General features: G+C 37.4%; 1 protein-coding gene across 6 annotated transcripts in view; it reads left to right on the top strand.

Moving 5' to 3' along the window:
• The window catches only part of ttc7a (tetratricopeptide repeat domain 7A), a 65,628-nt gene that overhangs the window by 1,902 nt on the left and 38,994 nt on the right, over positions 1-24,732 (top strand). For 4 of the 6 annotated variants that reach the window (XM_087278021.1, XM_087278023.1, XM_087278022.1 and 1 more), the window contains 8 exons: positions 1,541-1,724; positions 3,612-3,775; positions 6,316-6,484; positions 12,376-12,506; positions 12,773-12,897; positions 18,399-18,477; positions 18,566-18,735; positions 22,844-22,907. In XM_087278021.1, the coding sequence (XP_087134147.1) occupies positions 1,541-1,724; positions 3,612-3,775; positions 6,316-6,484; positions 12,376-12,506; positions 12,773-12,897; positions 18,399-18,477; positions 18,566-18,735; positions 22,844-22,907 (1,086 nt within the window). 6 annotated transcript variants of the gene reach the window in all.

The following is a 24,732-nucleotide window of genomic DNA, read 5'->3' on the forward strand; positions in this document are numbered from 1 at the left end:
AGCTTTTTTTATGAGAATAATTGTGCACCTTTATTTCAATTGTACCATAAAAGGTACAGTTTTTACAAAGGCACAAAAGGACATTGTTTGTACCACCGTGTGTACCTTTTTTTTCTGAGAGTGTATGATAATAATAGTTTTTCTTCTCTCTAAAGGCTGTTGTAAAATCCACAGACTAACCCCTGTATATTGCAACTAGTATGTAAAAAGTATCATCATTTCCTTTACATTGGTTGTGTGTATGTCACTGTTCATTTTTTAATGTAAATTATTAAGGTAAGAAACACAGTGTGATTAAAGGGATTCTCCACCCAACAATTCTCTCAGAATATACTAAGCCTCATGCTGTGGAATATACAGCTTTTCTTAGTCAAGTTAATGCAAGTGTCAGTTCTCAAAGTTGGTTTATAGTTTAAAAGCCTTTACATGTTAATATTTTTTTCTCTCACACATATCATTTAAAGACACTGATTAAGAAATTAGGTTTGTGTGGATGCTTGTCTCTGCTTTGTGAGGTTTTTGAAGCATTGGGGTACATTAAACTTGAGCTCACTAAAATAGCTCTTCCTCTAAGTAAAGAAATTCATATAGCCTAGCCTACATCTGGGCAGGGATAGGGTGAGTTAATGAAAGAGTTTTAATTTTTTAGAGAAGTTTACACATATTTAATATTCATGACTCCATGCAACAGTCCTTTGTTGAGAATTTCCAATTATACAGTAGCTTAGTTAAAATGATATTAAAAAAAATCTATCATAAATTCTGATGTCCGAATGATTAGCATTCGCCTTTAAATAAAGGCATAACTACTAATGGCATAGTAAGAAAGACCTGATAACAATAATTTCTTCATTCATTCATTTTCTTGTCAGTTTAGTCCCTTTATTAATCTGGGGTCACCACAGCAGAATGAACCGCCAACTTATCCAGCAAGTTATTATGCAGCGGATGCCTTTCCAGCCCCAACCCATGGGAAACATCCACACACACATTCACTAAGGACAATTTAGCCTACCCAATTTCCCTGTGCCGCATGTCTTTGGACTGTGGGGGAAACCGGAGCACCTGTAGGAAGCCCACGCGAAGGCAGGGAGAACATGCAAACTCCACACAGAAACACCAACTGAGCCGAGGTTCAAACCAGTGACTCAGCGACCTTCTTACTGTGAGGCAACAGCACTACCTACTGCGCCACTGCCTCACCATAAGAATAATTGTTGTAATTAAAATAATTTTAAATATTCCTTAATATTAAATATTCATTCCGTAATATTATAAGGAATGATATTTAGTTCAGAAAGTAGCATAAATGTAACTGAATGCAACTTAGCAGAAATGAACATTTAATATAAAAAAAAATAGCAGTGTTATCACTTTTAATTCAGTAAACAGTTTACAAACATGCTCTCGAGGAGCTTGTTTGGAATACAGTTCAGAGATGTTAACTTTACTTTTATCAATATGCCTACTTCAGTCACTGAAATGGGCAAAGCCTTTATCATGTTTGTTTGCACATGCTCAGTGAGTTTTCCGTTGACAGTCGGCAGTCACTCCTCTGGTCTCGGTGGAGCGCGGTCCCAGAGAAGCAGGCGGGATGTCTTCCCGACTCTCGTTCTCTCAGTACCGCTTAGAAGCGGAGGTCGACCGCTGCCGTTCGGAGTGTCAGTGGGATAAAATTCCCTCTTTGGTGGAGCAGCTTGCTGCCGCGCGCCTGCATGACGATGGTAAGTGCGCGTTCCACAATAGAGTGGAATAGATTAGAGCCAGTAGTGATGAGTGTGAGTGTGTCTTGTTCCGCATGATCTTTGCACCTTTCTGTCAAGCCTACGTTTGTAGTGTGCTCTAATATCAGTCAACAGATGTCTGTTTTGTTGTAGACTGTTTTGTGTTTGACTGTATGTAGTTAGATTTGTTTTGTCAGTTCACTCTTTAATAAGAGAGAGAATGTTACTCATGTGAAGCAGAGATGTAAATACATGCACAGCACACACCCTTTAGTTACAGGTAGAAGCTACTTCACTTTAAGGAATGATTTACTCGCCATCATATTTTTTTCTACAGTATGTAGGCCCCCACATGCATTGGTTTGCAGTGATGTTTAAGTTAGTGGGATTTTACTGAGTGTTGTCCATGGTGAAATAACTGACATAAACTGTCACTGGAAGTTATGATGTTGAAACTCTTTGGACTAGATTAATTTGAAAGTGCATTATTCCACTGATGTGTTTGTTCTTTTAGGCTGTTATAGGCTGTAAATACTTTCCTTAACACTATTGTCCTTTGACCCGGATGTTCTTTGACCAACAAACCTTGAAAATAATTTACTTTTATGTGTTAATGTTATAGCAAATTATAGCAATTTCTTCTTGGGTCACATATGGGCTAATACACACACATACATTGCAAAACTCAGCAGTTTCTTGCAAATAATTTGACTTTATATTTTTAATATGAAGCATGTGAGTTGATCATTTACACACTGTTGTATACACAGAATCAGAAAACTGTTACTGTTGACAAGTTATACAGTAGAAAATGCTGTCCTTTCACAGTGGTATGAGAATGGTAAACATGCTGCTTAAACTCTGTTCCATTTTCACTGTTAAATCAACATCAGTAAGCTAGAGGTTAACACATGGCACTCCCAGGAGGTGTGTCCACCTCTGTCCAAATCTAATCTCTGACCCAGCACATCTTGTTTCGCCACTGCCATCACTCAAACACTAATTTCACTGTCAAGAATTAAACTCAGTCAGCATAAGCACAACATTAGGACATAGTATTGTTCTTATTTTACAAATGGGATGAATATTGTTGTTAAGTGATAAAATTTAGCTACTTCACATTCTGTTGAGGTTGAGGAAAATGTCATACATTAACTTGATACAAGTCGGATTTTTGTGTGGAGTGAGAGATTAAACTAAACAGGAAACATCTCATCCAGTGTTTATACAAAATGCTAAACGAATGTTTTAAGCAGGTTTGTGGTCCGACTCTTAAGTTGAGCTAAAACAAACAAGCATAACTCTTTTAAAAAATGGTCAGAATGCTGATCAAAAATCAAGACATGTTAATCACTGAATGGCATTCTGTTGTGATATACAGTAGTCCAATGACTGACATTAAAGGCATGAAGTCATTTATGAACAAAACACGACTATAGACTTGTTACTGGTGTGAATTTAAGGGCACCTATGATGAAATTTATCTTTTGGAAGCTGTTCAGACAGAACTGTGTGCAGGTATAGTGTGCCCACAGTCAACTTTTTAAATATTTTGGAGCAGGAAACATGTCAGGGTAAATAATTCAAATGACTTCTGCTGTCTTCATTGGTTTCAAAAACACAGATTTCTTTACAGTTTAAAATGGCTTCTTTGAATATATTCTGCTGGAGATACTGTTGTAAAAATTACCAATCTTACACATATTATAGGAAAGGTATAGCAAGAAATGTTGGCGGTTTTAAAACCTTGACTTTTCCAAACCGCGGTATACGTCGAAAATGGTTATTGTCGCATGCAAGAGAGATTACCATAATCAACCAGAATAAAAAAAATGTTCCAGTCTTCCTTCTTCAGCCTTTACTCTGTTTTTCTCTGATTGTCTGCAGATGATTACAGGACACTGCTGCTGGCCGAAGCGCTGCTGGAGGAATGTCTGCTGGAGAACATGACCCTACTAAAGAATTCTACTCCTCTGACTGAACATTCACAGCTTAAACTGGCCCGAGCCAAAGCTCAACTCGACAGCATCCTTTGCAGGGGACACCTAGAGGTCTGGCCCTGTGTTAATTGGAGTCTCTTTATTTTTCTTTATTTCTTGAGAAGCTCGTTTGGAGCAAAGTTCAGTGATGTAACTTAAACTCCATCATTAAACTGAATTTAAACTGAATTTAAAAGGTTTGTTCACACAAAAAATTACAATAGTGTAATTAATTAATCTTATGTTGTTTCAATCCTCTGAGATCTTTGTTCATCTTCAGAACAAAAATATATAATAATAGGATATTTTAGTTGAATCATGAGAGCTTCCTCATCCTTCATATACAGCACGGGTGCTCAACCCTGTTCCTTAAGATCTACCTTCCTGCAGATTTCAGTTGCAACCCATATCAAACACGCCTGCCTATAATTTTCAAGTGCTGTTCAGGTCCTAATTATTTGATTCATGTCCGTTTGATCAGGGTTGGAGCTGAACTCTGTAGGAAGGTAGATCTCCAGGAACAGGGCTGAGGACCCCTGATATACAGCAACGGTCCCAAGATATTTAGAGCCCTGAAAAGGAACTTAAAGCATTCCATCTGATTTTTGTCAATCAACAGTAATCAAACAAAGCTACAAGAACACTTTTGTGCATCTAGAAGATCCTCAGCTTTCCCTTGTTTACTCCACTCTGCTCTATGGATTCGACATATACTCTCATTTCCTTAGCTCCATTCTTGAGAGAGGGTCCCTTAGATCCACCTCAGGCCTTCAACCTTTGGACTACCCCTAGACCAGGGGGGCCAAATCTTGATCCAGGAAGGCTTGTATCGCAGATTTTAGTGCCAACTTGCCTTAACAAACCTGCATGGATGTTTCTAGAAAGCTTAGTAAGAGCTTGATTAGCTAACCCAGGTGGGTCTGATTTGGTTTGGAACTAAACTTTGCAGGACACCGACCTAGACCCTTTAGCATTTAGCTCGGGTTTCTCTTGGCTACATTCTTCCTTGGCTTAACAAGGGTCTGTCAGTCCTCACACTCCACTAGTCTATCTCTGTCCTCTGGTCCCACTTTGGGCATTAATCCAGCCATCTGGCTAGACCTCTTCTCTTTGTCACTTTGGGTCTGGTGGGCTCCATCTTCCCACTGGATGCATCACAGCCTGCTGGGCCTCCAGCTTTCAGCTTGCCAGGTCTTCGACTTCACTCCTTGTCTCTTCTTCTTTGTTTAGGTCTTCATCTACAGTATTTTGTCTCAATCTCTGTCATTACCCCTTGTTGTAATTGAAGGCATCTCCATCATGCTGCTGCTAATAAATATATGGAAGAGGAGTTGTTCTTATTGCCCTCTTTCTTCTGTATCCTGTAACTTTTCTGCTTACCTAATTCAGAGTCTACCGCCAATCAATCTTTTAGTCCATTAATTCCATCTCTGTCAGTTAACACCAGATCCTCAGCTTTCCATTGTTTACTCCACTCTGCTCTGTGGATCCGACATAGTACCTCATGCCCCCAGCTTCATTCTCGAAAGGAGATCCCTTAGCTCCACCTCAGGCCATCAAGCCATGCACTCCCCCTAGACCCTTCAACTTTTAGCTGGGATTTCTCCTGGTTTCATTTTTCCTTGGCTTACCAAGGGTCTGTCAGTCCTCACACTCCACTAATCTATGTCTACCCTCTGGTCCCATATTGTGCATTAATCCAGCCCTCTGGCTAGACCTCTTCTTTCTGTCCCTTTGACTCTGTTGGGCTCCTCCTTCCCTCTGGCTGCATCACGGCCTGCTGGGCCTTCAGCTTTTAGCTAGCCAGGTCTTCGACTTTACCCCTTGTCTCTTCTTCTCTATTTGGGTCTTCATCTACAGTATATTGGCTCTATCTCTGTAATTACCCCCTTGTTGTCATTGAAGGCATCTCCACCATGGCTCCTCCCTCCCACAACTCCTTCTTGGATCTCAATCCTAACTGTACTCTGGTTTTTGCCTACTCCTGTTCCTGGCTTCTTCCACCTTCATCATCACCCTGGTTACCTTTCAAATTCCGTAGCTCTTGTTTTCAGTCTAGTCTGTATCTGCTTCCAGAGACCCATCCGTTCCACCCTCCCTCCTGAGATGGATTTTTTATGCACAGACGAAATGCGCCTTTAGGGATCTGTTTTGCTTCCATTTTCTTTGGTTCGGTTTATTCTTTTTGTCTGATTTGCTACTTACAGTTTTCATTCTTATCCATATTTATTTGATAGTTTAAAGACTACAGAAACTACAGACTACAATTTTTATTGAGGAATGCTCATTTGTTGTGTGGTTTAGATCATAGTAAGTTTTAACATTTGTTTAGCATTAAAAAACGAAGAAAGATTTTCAAATATTATTAAACATTAATTTTACTGCAACATTAAGTCAATGGCAACATTTCTTATGTAGTTTTTAATTAAACCAACAATCTAAGTAATTATAATAGCAACACTGTTATATGGCTAAACTGTGCCACCAAACAAACAAGCTCAGCCAACCTGAATTTGTTCAATTGTATTTTAAATCTCTGTTTTAATTTTATCAGAGGCATTGCCACTCGACTTTCTCAATTAATGGGAACCATTCTTACTCTTTCCCTGTAGCCTCACTACCTGAATGAAGCTCTGCTCCTGCTGGCTAAAGTGCACTATGTGCAGGGACGCTACAGGGATGCTCAAGGGATGTGCGCCAGAGCGGGAGTCGATGATTTCACCCACCAGGACCAGCCTGTCTACCAACTACGAATGTTGGCAGAAGCTTTTGTCATCAAAGGTATGAACTAATGTATCAGTAATATCTCATTAATCCTCTCTTGTTGTAAAATTGAGTAATGGGAAGGTAATTAACATACAGTAACATGCAGTCTAAATATGTAGGATTTATGAAGAGTTGTACAATTTTGTAAGCTCAGCAACTTTTTAAGTCTGCACTAATTGTGAAAAAAGGTTTATTTACAAAATATTTTTTACACAAAATCCATAAGTGACTTTCAGTCAATTATGTAGTACATGTAAAAGCAGATATTCCTTATATGGTTCTTGTACAGGCAAGACTATGCATGTATTTATAGAGTAATTAAGTCATTTCCACTGCTCCATTCCATTGAGCATTTACCTCAGGCATGCTTTTATTGGATTCATATCCAACTAAAGTGTACAGTGAAAGAAACTCTGCACTGAATTCAGCAAGTGTAATTTGGTCGCATTACAGTACTTAGAATATAACTATGGAAAAAGCCCAAAAGCAGTTATGCGTCATTGTCTGAAGGGAAGCTTCTATATATATCTTTGGTTTTTAAAAAAGGTTTTCCAACATATCATCTTGTGTTTGTGCAACGCCCACTAGTCTTTTGTGCCACACACAACTTTATAGCAGTCAAGTGTTTGGAGTGAGTAACATTTTTAATAAAAGAAATTTATTTAAATATTTCATTTATTTTCGGCTTAGTCCCTTTATTAATCTAGGGGCCCCACAGAAGAATGAACTGCCAACTCATTCAGCATATGTTTTACGCAGCGGAAGCCCTTCCAGCTGCAACCCATCACTGGGAAACACCCATACACTCTCATTTACACACACACACAGTATGGACAATTTAGCTTACCCAATTCACCTATAGCGCACGTCCTTTGACTTGTGGGGGAAACCGGAGCACCCGGAGGAAACCTACGCCAACACGGGGAGAACATGCACACTGCACACAAAAATGGCACATGACCCAGCCGAGGCTGGAATCAGCGACCTTCTTGCCGTAAGGCGACAGCGCTACTCACTGCGCCTCCATTTATTTATTTTTATTTATTTATTTGTTTGTCTGTCTGTCAAATCCATCTATTCATCTATCAAAAATACAGTATAAGAATACTGTATAAATTGTGGAATGATATTACTATAATTTAAAATAGTTTTCTAGTTGATTGTAGTTTTCTAAAGATTAATTTCGCATTATCATTTCATTCAGTGTTACATGATCCTACAGAAATAATATATTATGATTAGTTTTTTTTTATGATCAATCATTATAATTATCCTACATATTTTTTGTATAATATAGAAATTTGGGAAAGTTGTTATAAGAAAGTAAAGAAAATATTAACATTTTACTCAAACCTATAACAAAGTATCAAATAATAATAGTAATAATAACTAATAATAATAATGTAAATATTGCCTGCACAAAATCTAAGTACATGATATTTCCACATTTCTTAAGTCTGCTTTATGAGCCTCACCAACTGTAGCCCCAGTAGTGGTGGAAAGAGTACTGAAGATTCATTCTTAAGTAAAAGTACCATTACTTGCCTAAAAATGTAATGCAGTAGAGTACAATTATCTGTTGTAAATATTACTCAAAGTATGAGTAAAAAGACCTTTCAAAAGTACTCAAGAGTAGTGAGTAGTGAGTATTGTGCTGATGAAAGCTAATGCATTTACATGTAATTGTGGATGTGTGTAAACGTAACATTCTGTAGTGCATTTAGTATTGCCCAGCAGACACACAATGTCATAAGACGTTAATATTAGCTTAGATTTAGGTTGTGATGTCAGGTGACGAAAATTCAATGTCTAGCCAGTGTTTAAGGACAACATTACTTTGGTGTCCAATAGAGACGTCAAATGACGTTGAATTCAGCTTATGTTAGAAAGTTACCAAAATCCAACATCTAGCCAGAGTCATATTGACGTCAAATACTGACATTTATTAATCAGGTATGGCATTTGATATCCAACATCTGATAGATGTCATAGTAGTAACATCCACACAACGTCAAGCTGTGACATCATTAGACGTTGATATTTGGTTGATTTTAGGTTGGACGTTTTCTAATCCCCATAGACAAGAAAAAATAAAGTAGTGACTGCGGGTTGAAGGAAAGTACTGGAGTAAAAGTACCGATACAGCACAAAAAATGTACTTGGGGAAAAGTACACATTTTTAAATCTTCTTAGTAAATCACAATTCCTGCGAAAAACTACTCAATTACAAAAGTTTGAGTATTTGTAATTTGTTACTTTACACCACTGAACCCCACAGCTACATACACACACACATATGTTCAGATTTTAGCCTGAAATGTATTATTTTGTAAAAAAAAAAAAAAAAAAAGTAGAGAAGAAAAAGTGTCTCTATTGTAAGAAGCAGAACCCACCCAGAATCTATCCCTTGAGAGACGCCCGGGCAGAGCTTGTGACAGCTGTTCTGCTCTAACTGACTTCAACTGTAATGTCAAATCTGTCTATCTGTGTGTGTCTGTCTGTTTGTTTGTTGCAGTTCCTTATCCAGTTCTGTTTTATCTACTCATCAAAGCTAGTTTCACTCACTGTAGGGACTTGATGCATGTTTTTTTGGTTACTGTATACAACTCTTCTCCTCTTATTTGCATAGATAGGGAATTTTGAAAAGTAGTGGCCCAAATTTCAGTTCTCCTCTATGTACTTCCTCATATATCAGACTAGCGACTTCTCTGAAAAATTCAATGGGTCGAAGTCTTGGTGAATATGAGATGACAAAGCATGTAAACCATGTGGCTATATGCTATTTTTAGAAAATGGTTTGTTTTAATATAACGTCTGAACGTCTATCGTGGAGAAGCTGCAGGTGTGAGTAGGGCACCGGCGGGACTCCTCTGTCACTGTGAATTTTCAGGAATCAGTCTCATGCACTCAGCATCAGCTCGGGATACGGCCTAGTCCAGGATTATGGATACCTTAGGATCAACTCTTCACAGGTCTTGGATCGCATTAATGGCGCTGCATAGTCTCTAAGGACCTCAGAATGAGTATCCCCAGGTGGAAATAGATTAGGTTATAGTATATCCAAATTCAATAGTTTAGAAAGGATCCACAATAAGCAGGTGAACTACTCAAATAAAAATGACATGGCTATAGTATATCCAAATTCCTGAAGTGGTATAAAAATAGTAGCACAGTCTTTGCAAGCCAAGCTAGATCATGGCTGTGGCTCATCATTTTGTACATAATGAGAACTGAAAATCACATTTCCCAAAGCAAAATCTACAATTTAGGTATTCCATCATCTAACATAATAATAACAATGATAATCTCAAGCTGTGTTTAGCAATTAAAGCAGGAAACCTCAACTGAATGTGCTCAATAAGCCCTCATAAGACGTTGCTTGAACAGCTGTCATGTTGTGCTGTCATTTAGAATAGTCTGCTGCTGCATCTAAAATGCAACATGAATCTTTGTTCCTCTTGGTGAAAGCTATACACCAGTTCTGTGATGTGATGCCACGGGTATTTGTGGGACAGCAATCATCTTAAATTGTCAAAAAGACAGTGGAAATGTGTTCTTGTGTAAGTGAAGTCCATATTTTAGCTTGTTTCTGGGTTAAACAGACTTTGACTTTCATGAGTGACAGATGCAAAAAGCAAACATATTTCATGGTTCGGGGAGCAGCAGAGCAAATGGCATTAGTTACTGACATATGTGCTTAAAGAGACTGTTGACATGATGGCTTTTATTGAGATAGCACAGAGACATACTGCCATCAAGAAGACGTCATTTATGGAAGGTATATTGTTATTTGATTAAGACTCATCCTACATGTGCTCAGCAGTGTGGTTTCTTAGTTACAGAGTGAATGTGATTGGATGGTTCAGTTATGTCCTCTATTGGACCGTCATGAAATAAAGCAACAGACAAAGATGACCACTGACTGTTGAGCGTCTGAAGTTTGTATAGTCAGAATTGGCAAAGATTTAGCTTGTAACAGTTAACATCCTCGTTAACCAGATGACGATTGAACAATTAAATTAAAATGAAGGCTGATGTGACAATATATGCTGTGTTAAATTTGTTTGTCTCAACTTTGCTACAGCCATCACAATTAAAAGTTGTTTATAGTGGTTTAACAAACATTGAAAATCTTTCCTTTGTACATTTGTTGATATAATAGAGGTTAAATAGAATCAACAAATCACATATTCTTAATTTGATTGCATTTGTGTCACATCTTTTTTTTTTTTTTTTTAATTGGGGTTGTAGTTAAAGATTTGTTGTGTTTTTACTTGACTGATTTGCATTTATATAGTAAGATTAGTTTCAAGTTGCTTTCTCAAACTTTCTCAGCATCAGCAGTGTTTACAGTGTTTAAAATATGTTTAAATTCCTTAAATTTCTGATATTCATATCTCTATGATACAGTATCATCTTCACTTTATTAGGTACACCTAACTAGTACTGGATTGGACCCCCTTTTGCCTTTAGAACTGCCTTAATCCTTCGTGGCATAGATTCAACAAGGTACTGGAAATATTCCTTAGAGATTTTGGTTCATAATGACATGATAACATCACACAGTTGCTGCAGATTTGTCGGCTGAACATCCATGATGCGAATCTCCCATTCCACCACATTCCAAAGGTGCTCTAGTGGATTGAGATATGGTGACTGTTGAGGCAATTTGAGTACAGTGTCTCTCATTGTCATGTTCAAGAAACCAGTCTGAGAATATTAGCTTTATGGCACGTTATCCTGCTGAAAGTAGCCATCAGAATATGGGTACACTGTGGTCTTGAAGGGATGGACATGGTCAACGACAATACTCGGGTAGGCTGTGGCGTTGACACAAAGTTCCATTGGTATTAAAGGGAAAGAGTGTGCAAAGAAAATATCCTCCACACCATTACACCACCACCACCAGCCTGAACCATTTATACAAGGCAGGATGGATCCATGCTTTCATGTTGTTGATGCCAAATTCTGACTCTACCATCCGAATGTTACAGCAGAAATCGAGACTCATCAGACCAAACAACATTTTTCTATTCTTCTATTGTCCAATTTTGGTGAGCCTGTGCAAATTGTAGCCTTAGTTTCCTGTTCTTAGCTGACAGGAGTGGCACCTGTGGTTTTCTTACTGCTGTAGCCCATCCGCTTCAAGGTTGGATGTGTTGTGCCTTCGGAGATGCTCTTCTGCAGACCTCGGTTGTAACGAGTGGTTATTTGAGTTACTGTTGCCTTTCTATCAGCTCAAACCAGTCTGGCCATTCTCCTCTGACATCAACATTTGGCATTTGCGCCCACAGAACTGCCCTTCACAGGATATTTTCTTTTTTGGACCAACGTTAGAGATGGTTGTGCGTGAAAATCCCAGTAGATCAGCAGTTTCTGAAATACTCAGACCAGCCGGTCTAGCACCAACAGACATGCCACGATCAAAGTGACTTAAATCACCTCTCTTCCTCATTCTGATGCTCGGTTAAACAGCAGCAGGTCATCTTGACCATGTCTACACGCCTAAAGGCAGTGAGTTGCTGCCATGTGATTGGCTGATTAGAAATTTGCCTTAACGAGCAGGAGTACCTAATAAAGTGGCCAGTGAGTGTTTAAGAGAAGTGATATACTCTGACTTTCTCCTGCTTGCTGCATGTGTCACATTCAGGTGCATAGATTCCAGAGTTAATCTCAAGTTGTGGGATAAACCCCAAATTGGCAGTGAAAATGTTGAGAAACAACTTAACCAGGTTGGATTTGTTCGGTTTTGTCAAACTGAAACTTGCACCGAGTTGTTTAACTTATTTTGTGCAACAAACCCCATTTTGTGCAACCAGCGCCCTTAGATCAAACTATATTTCATTATCTTTTGTACAGTCATTGTCTCTGATTTCTTGAAGTTTATCTCAATTTGTTCTCCATAGGTTTGTCTTTGGATCATCAGTCTATGTCAGGTGCTTCTCGTGTTAGGCTGTCTGAGAGAGAAGAAGAATGCCAAACCTGTTATCTCATGGCCTGTGATGCTGGCCTGTTGTACCTGCAAGAGCTTGACAAGGTATGTGAGGGACTGATTCAGAACATTTCTTCATAATGTATTCTCTATAAGTATTGTGGTGTCTCATAGTATATTAAGTGTCTCATGAATGATTCAAATGAAAAAAGCCCCCTGTTCCTCATAAATCTGTGTCTTTCTCAGTCTATGTGCCTTTTAGTCTGTCTATCTGTCTATAATATATAAAAATCAATGTACATTTCTGTGTTTATGTATTCGCTATTTGCAGTGACCATTATACAGTATCTTGCTATGGTATCTGTCCATAGACTGTTTGCACACCAAGTTCCAAAACAGCTAAAAGCGGTTCATCAGTCGCTCATTTTGATTTGGACCCAGGCTTCTTCCTGCAGGCGGCTCTTCAGAGTGCATACCTGTCACTGTTGAGGAAAGGGTGAGCTTGAACCTGCAATTCACACTGTACAGTCTTCTGACCACATGTTGATTTTTATCCATTTATGGACTTTGTGTGTGTATATAACTGGGGCGTGTGTAAACATTGCTGGTGTTCACATGTCAACATGACCAATGTGTGCAGTGAATGTGCCAATAAAGTCCAGCAGGTGTCAGCACTTTCATATAGATGGTCTCACATGAGGTCTTTTTTTTTTCAAATGGAATTGGCTTTTTATTTCATACAGCAGGGGTTCTCAACTGGTTTGGCCATGGGACCCACATTTTTACATGGTCATCAAGCCGCGATCCAAATTTTTGGGAGCTATAATATAATTTTAGGAATTATAATTCATTTGTATTTATTTGTTAACGTACACAAGTAGTGACAGATAAATAATAAGAAAATCACCAAGACTTACAAATAAACAATACTTTATTCAATTCAATTCAATTCAGCTTTATTTGTATAGCGCTTTTACAATGTAGATTGTGTCAAAGCAGCTTCACATAAATGGTCATAGTAACTGGAACAGTGTGGTTCAGGTATTAGTGTTTAAGTTCAGTTCAGTTTAGCTGAGTTCAGTGTGATTTAATCATTACTGAGAGTTCAAACACTGAAGAGCAAATTCATCGATGCGTAGATCAGATTATATCTGTCATTTAACAAAATGTATCAAATTATAGGAATATTACTAAGGTAAAACTTCAAATACTGTAAACAGTGGTTAGGGTAAGGAAAAGTTCAGTTGCCATTAACTAAACTGAACTGTTAATAAAACGTTAGCACTGATCCTGTTGAACAAAACAAACCAGCAATCTAAAGTAAAATGATTAAAATAATCATAACCATTTTTATAATAATCACCAGTTATTTGTACTTCTGCTTTTGTGGGGGTTTTCTTGGCCTTTGCTACACAGTGAGCACAGTAAGATGAGCGGAGTGCCTGTACTTGTTTTGAACATAAAGATGTTTGGCACTTTTGTGATGCGTCTTTGAAAATAGTCCACAGGTTTGCAACTGGATGTTTGGTTTTTAAATGTCGTTTTAATTTAGAAGGTTTCATGCTCTCTTGTGAGAGCACTTCACTACACACTGAAGCCTTTTTGTCGTCAATATATGTAAATCCACACTTTACATATTCGGGGTCGTACTTGCGCTTGAAATTTCACATGTCAAACGGTACGGTTGTCGCGCGCGCATTACAGAATAAAAGTTCGATATAAGCAACATGAGTTAAAAATGTAACTTTTGTTGTATTTTTGACCACACACACTCCGCGACCCACCAGTTGAGAAACAGTATTTTCATACAGCATAGTAATTAAATAACTAAATGAATTAATTGCAAAATAAACATTAATTCTATATTGTCATTAATGTAATTTGTGTTAACCCTTATGTGCTGTTGGGGATGTTTTCATCCCTTCTGGTGTGATTTTGAGTCCTAATTTGGCCATACCTTTTTCTGTTTTAGCTAGCTAAATTATTTTTTGGTGACAAATCCTATTTTGACACATATTTTGAGAAAATGCTTTGAATTAAAAAAAAAAAAACCTCAATGATACACTCTGGACAAATTAACTACCCCTTTGTTATGTTAGAGATGAAATCATCCACTAAATTAAACTGCATTAAATGCATCAGATAAAAAAAAACTTTTTTTTGCTTAAATATGTTAATCAACCTCAGTCCTGATCAAAACTTCTAAATGTTTTAAAATATTACAGGATTTTAACTCTTTTATTGCCAAATTTATAAATGATGTAACTGATTTAATGAAAAAAAACTAATAAAATCACGTATTTTCTATAAATAAAAAGTAATTGTGGACTGGATTTTCTTTTACCTTTTATTTTGTCTTAGACATGTGAAAAAACATTGCCTTTAGATGCATTGTTTTGGATAGTTTTTCATTTTTTTCTCACTAATTTACTGATGGTGGCGATTTCTGTCCAGAGAGGTCATGTTTTGATCCTCGATTGGTCTCACGCAGTCAAGTGATGCGATTTCGCAGGTCAGAGTTCACCAAGCTTAAACTTTGCACCGCAGCAACCTGCAAACCTTGACGCATGACCCTGCGTTTCTGGTGTGACGCATTCGCGTGCGTATGAATGGAAGTCTATGGGAGGAAAAGCCCAGTGTGTCCGTAGCTTTACTGGTATACTTGAAACACCCAGGCAGGTGTGTTGAGGCAAGTTAGAGCTAAACCCTGCTTTAGATAGGCCTGTGCAAAATAATCTTAGTTTCTGTATTTTATATGGAGTATAACAGCAAATTTGTTAAGTGTGTGTATGTGTCTGCGATATACACCTCAGCTGTCAGAACTATGTGGAGTTAAGAAAAACAAAGACTTTGTATTTATGCACCATCAGATGTGGTTATAATAGAAGCCAACGGAGCAAAAACAGCCACCAACAGTAAACGGGAGTGAAAAAGGAAAATCTAACAATGCATTAAAGCCAATGTTGTTATTGATCGTTCACATGTCCAAGACTGTGATAAAAGTTAAACAAAATCCAATCCACAATTACTTTTTAGATTGAAAGTACATCATTTTGTGTGTTTTTTACCAAATTAGTGACATCATTTGTGAACTTGGCAATTAAAGAGTTAGGGCCCTATCATACACCTGGTGTAATGCGGTGCAAGGTGTGACGCAAATGTTGTTTGCTAGGGCCCTATCATACACCCAGTTCAATGCGGCGCAAGGCGCAACCCAATTGTTGTTTGCTAATCTCAGCTCGCCGCAAGAGTCTTTCTGACATTTTGCGCCACGCTGTTTAAATAGCAAATGCATTTGCGCTCATTTGTGCGCCCATAGGCTGGTCTAAAAAAGGAGGTGTGTTGAGGTGCATTGCTGGCGCGTTGCTATTTTGAGAAACTATAATAGACTGTTCAATAGACCAGATCAAAGCCGGTCTATTGTCCAGCGCAGAGCGTGTTAGTTGTGCGCCTCGCTTACACATTGCTTAATACTGACAGGATGTACAGCAATACGCAAATATCTTTACATATGAAAAATAATTAAAATATTAAGGATATATATATATATATATGATATATGATATAATAAGAATACATATAGGATATAAATATGAAGGATTAAAATATTACAAAACATATTATTTTCCTGCCTACATAAATATGAAGACCATACTTTCATGCCTTCTTCATCTCGGGGGCTTTTTCAGTTCATTCATGACAATTTGCTTTTGTAAAATGTTATTATTATTAGCAGTATTATTTATTATATGCATATGTATATTTGTTTTATTAAAAACAAGCTTAGATTCTTTCACCTGTCAGATTTAAACCATATGGAGCACAGCATGTGTATTAGGATATAACTCAGGATTTTGACCACACTTCATTATTATTGTTCATTTATTTGTTTGCTGGAAATTAAAACTAATTTCGAAATAGTTTTGAAACAAATCTTTGTGCTTAAACGAAATTAATTATTTATAAGCTAATGGATGTCTGTGCGTACAAGAAGTTTCCCTGTCGACGAGAGTGAAAGTGAAAGTAAGTAATGAGGAGGTTCATTCTCATTCTCGCTCTCTAGATGCTCTGTTTAACTGTTTTCTCGCTAGTGAAGCGCTCAGTTTTTCCACTTACAAAGTCCATCATGTGAATAGCAAATGCGCTATGGCACAACGCAACTGACTCTTAGAGTGAATGGGAGATGATACTTTAATTGGTTTATTCTCAAAACACACCTATAACTCATTAAGAGAATAAGCTTTTAGGCCATGCCCCACGGCGCAAAGTGGATTTTTCCGTCATTAAAATAGCAAAAGTGGATTCTGACACGCCCTTAATGCTTTTGCGCCCTGCGCTTTGCACTTTGCGCATGGATTGTCAAAATAAATCCCTTAAAATCCGGTAATTTTTAAAAGCATTTAGTAGTTTTGGTCAGGACTGAGGTTCATTAAAGGATTTCTGAAAAAAATATTTATCTGATGCATTTTTACAGCAGTTTATTTCAGCGGATGTTTTGATTTTGTACAGTGTACAAGGGATACGTTAATGTAAAACAGAAAAGTAAAAATATATAAACTACCGGTCAAAAGTTTAAGGTTAATACAATTCTTAAATGGTTTAAAATAAGCTAATCCTGCTCACCAAGGCTGCATTTATTTCAGCAAAAATACAGTACAAATTGTAAAATTGTGAAATGTTATTACACTATAAAATAACTGTTCAAAAGTAGTTTATCATTTAATTTAATAATTTATTCCAGTGATTTTAAAGATACATTTTCAGCTTTATTACTCCAGCCTTCAGAGTCACATGATCACTCGGATATTAGTTTTCATTATTATTATTATTATTATTATTATTATTACTCATTTATTCATTTTCTTTTCAGTTTAGTCCCTTTATTAATCCGGGGTCACCACAGTGGAATGAACCATCAACTTATCCAGCACATTTTTACGCAGCGGATGCCCTTCTAGCCTCAACCCATCTTTGGGAAACATCCACACACACTCATACACTACGGACAATTTAGCCTACCCAATTCACCTGTACCGCATGTCTTTGGACTGTGGGGGAAACCGGAGCACCCGGAGGAAACCCACACGAACACAGGGAGAACATGCAAACTCCACACAGAAACACCAACTGAGCCGAGGCTCGAACCAGCAACCTTCTTGCTGTGAGGCGACAGCATTACCTACTGCGCCACTGCATCGCCCATTATTATTATTATTATTATTATTGATATTAAATGGTAATAGAAATAAAAGCAACAATGACTGGAGTAATAATTTATTTTAAAACTACATACAACATGAAAGCAGCTTTTTAAAATTTCAATTAATATTAAACAATTGAACTTTTTTTTTACACTTAATAAATGCCGCTTTGATGAACAGAATAATTACCTTAAATCGTTAAAAAAAAAAAAAAAACTTAGCCCAAACTTTTGACCCATAGTGTAGGTTACAGAATTTTATGTAAGGAATTTTTGTACACCTTAAGCCTGTAAAATATATTAGATGTGCATTGAATCTTATAATGAAATTTGGCAGGTTTCTGGTCATCTAGTGATTTTTAGTCTTCTCAGTTGCACTTCTCTTTTCTCTGATTCATGCAATTCCACATAGTTCAGAGATGTAACTCAGAAATCATTCTAATATATTTAATGCTATATTTTTGTTGTAATATTTCACATTATTGTTGCTTAATGTTGTGTTATCAGTTGAAACTGTTCTGCATTTTTAAGGATACTTCAATTATTGATTTATTTAATCTTACTGAAAGTCTTACCAAACCTTTGTGCTGTGGTACACAATATAAGGAACATACAGTGGAATTATTCTAAACTTTGCCATTAGAATGATTATAATATCTAATTTTCATCTGCTCTCTTTTTAATAAGAGACACAATCTCATTTAGATGTGATATAAAAATGATCAGTGTTGTCTCGCTCTCTCATGATCTTATTTTTGTTTGCTTTTCATCAATTATTTTCCATGCATGTGTGTTAGTCACTTGGCTCAGGGTACACACCAGCTGCGGCGAGTCTTGAGGGCTGTGGAGAGTCGGGGATCTCAGAGTTTTCGCAAGGTTAGATCTTTGTATAAATGAGATTTTTGATTATCACAAACACACACTGACTTGTTGGTGTTGTTTCCCGTTGTGTCATGCTGTTTAGACGGTCGCACGCAGGCTTGCAGAGGTGTTACTGGGTTCAGTGTGTGAGGACGCTTACTGGGGTCCACTTTCTCCCCCACCACCTGGATGGCTGAAGAAAGAAGGAGCCACACATCCGAAAGATGCCATCTACCCCTCGTCCAAACCACCACAGCGCTACAGCACTGAGGGGTCAGCCTCTTATTTAGTCTATTTTTCTCTTTTATAATAAATCTGTATGATGAAAGCTATTTTGACACAATTACAAATTAAAAGCACAAATCTTGACATAATTGTCTAAATTGTATAAGTTTAATTAGATGTCTCCTGTCTGTCCTGTGCTGTTATAATCATGTAGAATATGTCTTAAAGATAATTTTGTACAGAACTTTGTACACAGCTTGTTTTTTAGAGCAAACACTCCACATATGCCTTGGAGATATACAGTGGGTATGGAATATATTCAGAGCCCCTTAAATTTTTCACTCTTTTTTCTATTATATTTATATTGCATTTAAACAGCACTCCGTATTGATAGAAAAATACTGAATTGTTGACATTTTTGCAGATTTATTAAAAAGGGAAGCTGAAATATCACATGGTCCTAAGTATTCAGACTCTTTGCCCGGTATATAGTAGAAGCACCCTTTTGGTCTAATACAGCCATGAGTCTTTTTGGGAAAGATGCTAAGTTTTCGCACGTGGATTTGGGAAGCCTCTGCCATTCCTCCTTGCAGATCCTCTCCAGTTCTGTCAGGTTGGATGGTAAATGTTGGTGGACAGCCATTTTTAGGTTTCTCCAGATATGCTCAATTGGATTTAAGTCAGGGCTCTGGCTGGGCCATTGAAGATCAGTCACAGAGTTGTTGTGAAGCCACTCCTTCATTATTTTAGCTTTGTGCTTAGGGTCATTGTATTGTTGGAAGGTAAACCTTTGGCCCAGTCTGAGGTCTTGAGCCCTCTGGAGACGGGATTCATCCAGGACACCACCATGCTTCACTGTTGGGACTGTATCGGACAGGTAGTAGTGCCTGTTTTTCTCCCACATATCACTTAGAATTAAGATCAAAAAGATTTATCTTGGTCTCATCAGACCAGGTGTTTTTTTTTGGCAAACTCCATGTGCGCTTTCATGTGTCTTGCACTGAGGAGAGGCTTTAGGTGGGTCACTCTGCCATAAAGCCCAAACTGGTAGAGGGCTGCAGTGATGGTTGACTTTCTACAGCTTTTTCCTATCTCCAGACTGCATCTTTTAAGCTCAGCCACAGTGATCTTTGGGTTCTTCTTTACCTCTCTCACCAAGGCTCTTCTTCCCTGATAACTCAGTTTGGCCTGATGGGTTCTGGTCGCCCCTAATGTCTTTAAGGTGCAGTATGTATGTTTGATACCCAGCTTTTGAACTAGAACTTACATTTCTGGATCAAAACAAACGCAAGCGCAGGTTGCCAGATTGATGGAGCGAGTCTGGCTATTGAGCCTAAAGGCTGATTTAAGTCTTGTTCTAAATAAAAGCAGCAGCACGCGATAGAAGGAATATTTTCTATATTAAATGTTTTTTGTTCTAACCAGCACCTCAAACTGATATATTAGAAACAGCTTCTATATCTTGCGGAACAACAGAAAACTAACATGATCACCTCTTGTACACCTCATGTGCTTTATTCAGTGTTAAATGCTAATAATGTGAGCTTGAATGCCATTTTACATGACATTCATTGCCATACTACTGAAAGCAGCAGCAGATAGTTCACCTCAGATCTTGAAAATGAAATAAACCACTTGATATTGGACTTTAGAACTGAGAAATAATGCAAAACAACACACATCAGTGATTCAGCATCTACATTTAATAATGTTTAAGAGGTTTAATATGTATTAATTAGATTATAAACCTCACCCTTTCGTGAGTGAGTGCATATTCTGTGCTTCTGAATGGCTGTATTTACATTTCTGTCATGTTTCGCCTTGTGCAAAGAGCCAAATAGTTTATCATTGCAAATCTCATCATGTAGCATGTTGTTAGGATACAGGGTTACAATGTAACCTGCTCACTTAATATTTATGCTCGTAATATTTAGATTTGTTGCTAATTAATAACCTCATGTGAAACTCTGAATCTGCATCTCATTTTGGAGTCTGCTACTGTCCACCGGAGATCGCATTTCAGTCACGGACACATGCTTTAAGAGCCTTTTTGAATAAATGAATGAATGAATGAATGAATGAATGAAATATGTGGTTTTCCACCAAGGCAACTCAGGGGTGCTGAAACATAATTGGCTAAACTGGCATTGGGCAGGTTAAAAGAACCAAAATAAAGACAGCATTCCGATAAGGAAACACATTTTCAATGCAGAATATCTGACTTCAGCCGTGTTTTTCAGATAAACAAGAATGTTCACTTAGCATGTTTCTGAAATATCTGCAAACATATTATGGTATTTTCATGCTTTAGAAAAGTCAAAAACTTACACATAGCACCTTAAAGGATTATGTAGGCCACTGTGCTCTTAGGAAGTGCAGCAGATTTTTTTTGTAACCTTGGCGGGATTTCTGTCTCTGAGTTCTTCGGGCAGTTCCTTTGACCTCATGATTCTCATTTGCTCTGACATTTGCTCTGACATGCATTGTGAGCTGTAGGGTCTTATATAGACAGGTGTGTGGCTTTCCTAACCAAGTCCAATCAAACACAGCTGGTATCAAATGAAGGTGTAGAACCATCTCAAGCATGATCAGAAGAAATGGACAGCACCTAAGTTAAATAAATGAGTGTCACAGCAAAGGGCCTGAAAACTTAGGACCATGTGATATTTCAGTTTTTCTATTTTAATAAATCTGCTAAAATGTCCACAACTCTGTGTTTTTCTGTCAATATGGGGTGGTGTGTGCATTAATGGGGGAAAAATGAACTTGAACTCTAGCAAATGGCTGCAATATAACAAAGAGTGAACATTTTTTTGTACCCACTGTATGTGTGCTATCTGCGTCATTTTACTCAGAGAGCTTCAAAAACCCAGAAAGGGCAAAACAAATTTAGTTTATTTCTTGTCAGATCTAAATAATTGCTTAAAACTTTACAAAAAATTTATTTTTAAAATACCCGTAGGCCCAACACAATCTCACGGCAATTCGTAACTTTTTCATTTAGTGGCTAATTCGTATGAATTCGTACGATCTAATTCGTACAATTTAGTACGATTTGCTTATCCCCCAATGACGGTTGGGGTTAGGGGTGGGATCAGGTGCCACGCCTCCTTTTTAAAATCGTACCATTTCGTACGACTGAACTTGTACGAATTCGTACGAATTAGCCACTAAACTGGCAAAACGTAAAATACTTACGTTTTCTCGTGAGATCAGGCTGGTAGGCCTCTGTTGTTGACATGTAGAATACAGGTATGTATGTTTCTATACTTTTAAAACTTGTTACAACATTCTAGCATGTTGTAACAAGTTTTAGCACATTGCTTTTTCAAGCTTATTTAACATTGCTAGCATGGTTTACATGTTGTTAACATGTTTTACATATTTCTAGCATGTTTTAGCACATCACAGTCATGCCCTATTGTATGTTACTTGCTAAGGTTTTCTTTGGATGTTGTGAAATAGCAGACAAAGCATTCAGTTAAATGGCCATATTTTTGTCAAGCAAGCATGTTAATAGTTAAGTTTAACAGTTAAATGTACTGTAAATCTCACTGGTATCATTATATTGTACTGTTTTTAGCTATACTTGACAATACAGATCGATCATTAGAATCAGAGAGAAGCGAACAAAGAGGCGAGCAGAGGGCAGTGCTGGGGTTTGTTTGCCTGATTTGATATTCAGGACACGGCGGAATGCTGTGTTGTGAATAAAACATACTGTAACTGTACCTGTGAGTCTGCAGAAGCCAAACAGTGAAAGAAAAAATGCAGGAGAGATGTAAAAGAGATGGAGAGACATTTAGGGGGAATGTCTATATAGAGATGATGACAGATGAAAGGAACGCCCCAGTTCAGCATTTATGGTACAGCTTCCAAACCATGCTCTGTCAAAAAATGTAGGTGATATAGAAGGAAGTAAGATGAAGGCTTGAGGTGGACTGAAGGGAGAAGAGAAAGCCGTGTCTGGAAAGAAAGTAAAAGTTGTTCAGAATACCAAAAACAACCTGTAAAACTAAAGTAAAGAAACAGCTCTGAGGATGGTAGTGTAAGTCTAGAGAGCTCTGTTACAGAATTGATATGTGTAACTAGAGACTGGCACACTCACACACACCTTTGTGATGTGTTTTTTCCTTTTCCTGTTGCCACACTGCAGAGCTTTCTGTCCAAAGGACGTGGTTGAAGAGGCGGTGCTGGTTCTCCTCATCACAGAATCAATGGTGAGACATTTTTACGTTCTTCCTTTCTGCTTCAACATGGTTTGTTGTGACCTCTCTTTACATTAACTGCATATTTAGAACTATTGCAGAAATATATATGGAATGCTGTATAATTTCCATATAATTTACTTATTATTGCAAACCCATGTGCTGTAATTTGTTTGGTGGAATACAGGAGGTATTTTTTTTAAGAACGCTCCTCTTATTCATATTTATAAAGTTCTAAAGTGACTTTTAAATTGTCCTAATGAATCCAAATTAATTTGGATGCCACAGGATGATGAATACAGCATATTTAATTAAGTGTGGTGCGGTCACCACAGTGGAATGAACCACCAACTTATCCAGCATATGTTTTACGCAGCGGATGGCCTTCCAGCTGCAACCCATCACTGGGAAACATCCGTACACACTCATTACACACATACACTATGGACAATTTAGCCTACCCAATTCACCTAAACCACATGTTTTTGGACTTGTGGGGGAAACCAGAGCACCCGGAGGAAACCCACACCAACATGGGGAGAACATGCAAAGTCCACACAAAAACGCCAACTGATCCAGCCGGGGCTTGAACCAGCGATCGTGCTACCCACGGGCTATACACACACACTATGAAATGGCATTTAGGAAAATTTGAGTATTCCATTCAAGTTTCATTCAGTAAATTCAGATATTCATTCCATATGTTCAAGTTTCCAAATTCCATAAACTCAAATAAAATTTTTCTGAATTATATATATATATATATATATATATATATATATATATATATATATATATATATATATATATATATATATATATATATATATTATTATTATTATTAATTTTAACAGAAAATATACATTTTAAATAAAGATACATTTGCAATAAAGTACTAGTTCAGTCTTTCTACATTAAAATGTCTAATTTAATTAATTAATTTCTTTGTAATTATTTTTTACATTTACATTTTTTTTTGTAAATAACGGACAAAAAATATGCTTTAGATCAGGGGTCACCAATCTCGGTCCTGGAGGGCCGGTGTCCCTCCAGTGTTTAGCTCCAACTTGCCTTAACACACCTGCCTGGGTGTTTCAAGTATATCTAGTAAGATCTTGATTCGCTTGTTCAGGTGTGTTTGATTAGAGTTGGAGCTAAAATCGTCAGGACACCGGCCTTTCAGGAACAAGTTTGGTGACCCCTGCTTTAGATAAATGTATATGACAAACAAATGCAATCTTTATAGTATTGTATTTGTTTGTCAAATACATTTATCTAAAGCAGAGATGGCCAAACTAGGTAACCTTTTATTTGGCCCTTCATCCCATCTAAGAAGAGAATGAGAATGATGGTTAAGAGACTGTATTTTCTTAACTAATGTAACATTTTGTTTGTTTTATTGCTAAGTTACAAAAAAACTAACTGTAATAAAATGTTTTAAATGAATCAGATTTTTTCCTAAAATCACATAGTCACCCAACGAACAGAAGACAATGCAGAGATATCAGTGAGCGACTGAAAGGAAAGGCAGATTCTGCTTGACTACTGTTTTCAGCATTGTCATAAATGTGATTTTATGTTTTTATTATAATAATTTGTCATTTAAAAAATTATACTGCATTAGTTAATACAATTTAAAGCAATGTTTTCTGTTTATTTTGAAATAAATTAGGAAACTACCTATGGCCACATTCATGTAAAACATTTTGTTATATTTACCTTCGGCCAACGTCTCTCCATGATATTTGGTTTCAAGAGTTCACACTTAGCTGATGATTTATAAAAGCTTGTTTGGCATGCTGTCCCGGGAGAGAGCCCCGAGCTCAAGGGCTCCTCG

Source organism: Danio rerio, chromosome 13, assembly GCF_052040795.2.
Source record: "Danio rerio strain M-AB ecotype USA chromosome 13, GRCz13ab, whole genome shotgun sequence".
In the NCBI taxonomy this organism is placed as follows: Eukaryota; Metazoa; Chordata; class Actinopteri; order Cypriniformes; family Danionidae; genus Danio; species Danio rerio.